This window comes from Engraulis encrasicolus, chromosome 24, assembly GCF_034702125.1.
Source record: "Engraulis encrasicolus isolate BLACKSEA-1 chromosome 24, IST_EnEncr_1.0, whole genome shotgun sequence".
Classification (NCBI taxonomy): domain Eukaryota; kingdom Metazoa; phylum Chordata; class Actinopteri; order Clupeiformes; family Engraulidae; genus Engraulis; species Engraulis encrasicolus.
Genome location: NC_085880.1, coordinates 31,205,266 through 31,210,265, shown reverse-complemented (window position 1 = coordinate 31,210,265; position 5,000 = coordinate 31,205,266). Strand labels below are relative to the sequence as shown.

Genomic DNA, 5,000 nt, shown 5'->3' with positions numbered 1-5,000 from the left:
GCGTGTAATAATGCTCCTACAATGAATAGAACAGTCCTTAGGTCTGCCTAGGTCTGCCTAAGGGGGGCCATAATAGAACCAGGAAACAATGGGCCAATGGAACCTCTCTCTCTACTCTCTCTGACGATACTGTCTTCTTGCACCACAATACAGTATCTGCGTATCACGATTTCTCGGTTCTAAACAATATTGTTACAGCCCTACTTCTGGATCATATTTGGTCCCAGTGTACTCTGTAAGTGTTGAACTAACACTGCGTGTATTACTGTCTGTCTCTCATGTTGCATCCTCTGCTGTGCTTTCTCCAGGTAACACCAACAGTGTGTTTTCGCTGGACTACATCAGCGGCTCCCTCACTGTGGCAGGAGATCTGGACAGGGAAAACCCTCTCTACTCCGCAGGATTCACCCTCACTGTCAAGGTACGCTACAGCGCAGTATGAGACACAAATTTTGCGCCACGCTGCCAAAAAAAAGAATATTTTGAATGTTTGAATTTGAAATCTTAGTAATTTGTTCTAGTTAAAAAAAATCTGACCATGTAAAAAATAGTTTCCCCATGGGAAAAAATGTAGTCTAATAAGTCTAAGTTTCAAAAATGTCAAAAGTGCTAGTTATTAGGTGATTTTTAAAAAATAAGCTTGCAAACAATTCGATTTTTTTGTAGTGCATGTTTTCTTGACTGCACGATGCAAGGTCCTTGCAAGGTCTCCATTCATTCCCCACACATTATTATATGGTGTGACGTCATCGGTCGAATGCTCCATTCATTTCAACGGGGCTCCCCAACGTTCGCACGTCTGTTATTTTTCGATAACGGACGGGTTGGTCTAGAACAGACCGCTGTCAATGGCAACAAGACTTTTCACTGCTAAAGCGACTTTTCAACAAGACTCTAATCAGCTGCTGTGATAGACAACACCTGTTGTCCTGGCTACCTAGCTGTTGCCTAGCGGTGTTCCACAACGGCACTGTTTTGTTTTGCGCAGCAACAATCTTTTGACATTAAAAACTATAATAGACTTAACATTAAAGAAATGTCCCTGCCATGTGTGAATCATTTAAGTATATCCATATAATAAGCGGGTTAACTTTCGGCGAGTCGGTCGCTTTGTGGAATAGCAGCACTTCAGAGAGAACAAGACCCCTCCGCTCCGCGTCGGGGTCTAAAGACTCTCTCTGTCGTGCTGCTATTCCACGGTAGCGACCTTCTCGCCGAACGTTAACCCTTACATAACACCTTGGAGTTCCACTGTCAAGGTGCACCTCTTGGTCAGCTGTTTAGAATGGGAAAGGGGCTACTCCAAAAACTTCCAATGTGGTAACCAATCATACCATGTGCAACCAGTACAACAAAGTAGGATCATGTCTGGTCTCCTACATGGGCGTGACTTTTCATTTTCATTTTTCATTTTCATTCTCCAAGTTTCTCAGTAGGATTGCAGCTTTCAACCTTATGACACATGGATTCAGAAATAAACTCCTTATGAACCGTATCTAACTAACCACACATGCTCTTGCTCAGTTCATTGGTCAGCCATTTGGCATTTGCTTGACTGTCAAGGTAAAGGCTTCTGATTGGTTGGTTGTCTAGACTCTAGAATAGGGGTTGGGACGACGTGTGCATCCCAATATGTGACCTTGCCTCCTCCACTTGTGCTTGTCTCCTCGTCCCGCCTCCTGGCCCCTCCTCCGTGGAGAAAACGATAAAGTTTCCCAGCTGTCAGCCTTGCCACAACAACTTTTGAGGGACTGTTTTTCATTCACCATCCCAATTGATAATGAGAAAAAGACTTTACAATTGAGCTTTTGCAAGATATTGAAATATAATGCTGTTGTCAGTGATGTCATCATGACGAGAAGCAAGTGGAGGAGGCAAGTGGAGGACGCAAGGTCGCATATTAAAACGCACTCATAGTGTGCTTCTGCTGACCCCCTGGAATGGTGGCTTGACATTTGGCCACTGTTATAGAAAATAACTTCCACTTGACATTCTCACCCATCAATACGTGGCTGAACCCTCATTGTTATTGTTAAGTAGAAAGCCTTTCAAGCTTTTAATCAATCTTCAAATCACGATTGCCCTGCCATTTTGTCAGAAATGGATTAAATTAAGTAAATAAATTTGGGGCATTAAGTGTGCCGGTCAATATGCATGCTATGTATTATTCTTACAGTTATTGTTGGACAGAGTCAACCTGAAGCAATGTGGTGTGGGGTGTCAAATTCATTTTAGTTCAGGGGCCACATACAGTCAACTTGATTTCAAGTGGGCCACACAAAATATGCAAAATATCTGCTTCATATTGGAATCACAGTACTATGTAGTCGAGGTGGATGTCAGCTGGTATATCAGGAGCATTGAGAGTTTAAAAAAGGCAAAGAAAGGGAACCTGCAAACCCTCAATGTGTTCGTTTTACCCTGCATTCGATGCCTCTTTTAAGCCCGAATCCTTTCAACCTCAGAGAGAGCATAGTATACTGGATACATGGGGTACATGTAGTGGCACCAGTGAACTTTATTAAAGAGTGAGGAAGGGCATGAGGTGCTTTGCCATAATTCTGCACAGTTTGCAGGCATAGTTGCACAGGCAGTAAAGAGCGGGGCATTTGCCGGTGTAAAGTATGCAGTATCTGTCATGCCATAGTATTTTGCATCGCTGTGAAAATCTTTCTCTCTCTCTCTCTCTCTCTCTCTCTCTCTCTCTCTTTCTCTCTCTCTCTCTCTCTCTCTCTCTACTTCTCTCATGCCCTCTCTCGCTCACTTGCTCTCTCTCTCTCTCTCTCTCTCTCTCTCTCTCTCTCCCCTTTCTGCAGTCTATGTTGTTGTGTATTTCATCCACTGTTATCCTCCCCTATGCCTCGGTGAATGGTCCCTCGTTCTCCTATACGCCAAACTGGAGCTGAATGTGTTATTGATCTAACAGTAAAATTCTCTCGCTGTTCTTTGATTGTATTGTAATGAGCTGCTTATTCACACTTGACCCAATAGCAAGAATCAATGTCTGTTAGCTCCACTCCAGTCGCCACCGTGTGCAGGAGCCCAAAGTCATATTTGTAAATTGCACTCCTTCAGCTTTCAAATGGAGTCAAATTGTCCAGACTACGTAGATTTATATGCTGAGAAAATATACAATGATCTCCTTTGTTAGTTGAAAGTGAAAGTGATAAAGAGCAGAGAACAAATCTAGTGGAAACAGATCATCAGAGGATATCAAGACTCGAGACAGCTGGAGGTGGCTGCAGACATTGCAATTACCTCAAGTGCCGACGGCACATCATAGACCAAATGAAAAAAATATATATTCGTAGAAAAATATATGTAAATGTACAAATAATGATGATGACAATATTATGTCTACGATGATGATGATGATGGTAATGCTTATTATTATTATTATTAGTAGTATTAGTAGTAGTAGTAGTAGTAGTAGTAGTAGTATTTTAATTATTATTATAAAATTATTATCTCTGTCTATCTCTTCTTCCTCTGCCTTCCTGCTTTTTCTACCTCTCCTCTATACCTCTCCTTTTAAATCTATCTCTAACAATGTTTTTTTTTTCCCATTTGTTAAGCACTTTGAGTTACATGCCTTGTATGACACAGTGCTATACAAATACAATTATTATTATTATTATAAAATTATTATTATTATTATTCAGGGAAGGAAAGGGAAAGTAGGGATACTTTTCTATACTGATACTGGTACAGTAGTAGAGTGGAAATGCTGTGAGTGTTGTGTTGTGTGACTATGGTGGTGTTGGTGGAAATGCTTCTGTTGTCTGGTCTTTGAGCCCAGTTTAGCTGCCCATCCCTCTGGGCCTACTGCAGAGCCTGACCTTCATCCGTCCTCCTTTCTCCCACCCCTCTCTTCCTCCTCACTCTTCCTCTCCTCTCTTCCTCCTCAGCATTCATCTCCTCTCTTCCTCCTCAGTTTTCATCTCCTCCCCCCCCCATTCTTCCTCTCCTCTCTTCCTCCTCAGTCTTCCTCTCCTCTCTTCCTCCTCAGTCTTCCTCTCCTCTCTTCCTCCTCAGCATTCATCTCCTCTCCCCCCCCCATTCTTCCTCTCCTCTCTTCCTCCTAAGTCTTCCTCTCCTCTCTTCCCGCCTCACTCTTCCTCGCCAGTCTTCCACTCCACTTCTCTGTCACCTCCTCTCAGTTTCTGCTTCCTGCTTCTTGTCCTTCTTCTTCTTCTTTCCCAGTCAGCATGTTTATCAGTCTGTTGTCCTTCGTCAACTCGCTTGATGTGCTTGTTATTGTTTGTTTTTTTCGCATTGCTGCCTCCTCTCTCTCTCTCTCTCTCTCTCTCTCTCTCCTTTCATTTGATGTTCTACTCCAGTCATTTCCATTGTCTTCAGCTGTCCTCAGTTCAGTTTGTAGCTTTGAGTGAAGACATGTCGTCTCTCCCTCTACCTGGCAGCACTTCTGAAGACCAGGCAGTCAATCTATTTATACATCTCAAACCATGTAAACAAGCAACCAGCGCCCACCGTCACATCCGCACAGTTTTGCAACATTCAAACATCTGCCAAACATCTGAGTGACAGCTGAGGTGTCTTTTGGGGCCAGAGCGCTGCTGGTTACCAGGTGAACTGGTGACATCAAAACAGCTTCACGCCTTGTAAACAAGCCACAGGAGCTGCAACATCTTAAGACCTCGTTATGATATAATTATTAAAATACCAGAGATGCATATCAGAGATGGCGATGTGTTTGTAGAGCAGTGAGCTGTTGGGTTCCCAGAAGTAGGCTGGAATGGCACATCAGACACCTAGATGGAGAGGTGAGGAGAGGAGAGGAGAGGAGGGGAGAGGAGAGGGAGTAGAGAGGAGAGGAGACGAGGGGAGAGGAGAGGAGGGGAGAGGAGAGGAGAGGAGAGGAGAGGAGAGGAGAGGAGAGGAGAGGAGAGGAGGGGAGAGGAGTGGAGAGGAGGGGAGAGGAGAGGAGAGGAGAGGAGAGGAGAGGAGAGGAGAGGGGCAAAAGGGAGCAGAGAGGATCA

General features: G+C 43.9%; 1 protein-coding gene across 1 annotated transcript in view; it reads left to right on the top strand.

Moving 5' to 3' along the window:
• cdh23 (cadherin-related 23) overlaps positions 1 to 5,000 on the top strand; it is a 435,252-nt gene that overhangs the window by 208,224 nt on the left and 222,028 nt on the right. The window contains exon 9 of the mRNA XM_063191998.1: positions 309 to 421. Coding sequence (XP_063048068.1) covers positions 309 to 421 — 113 coding nt within the window. The remainder of the gene's footprint in view (positions 1 to 308; positions 422 to 5,000) is intronic.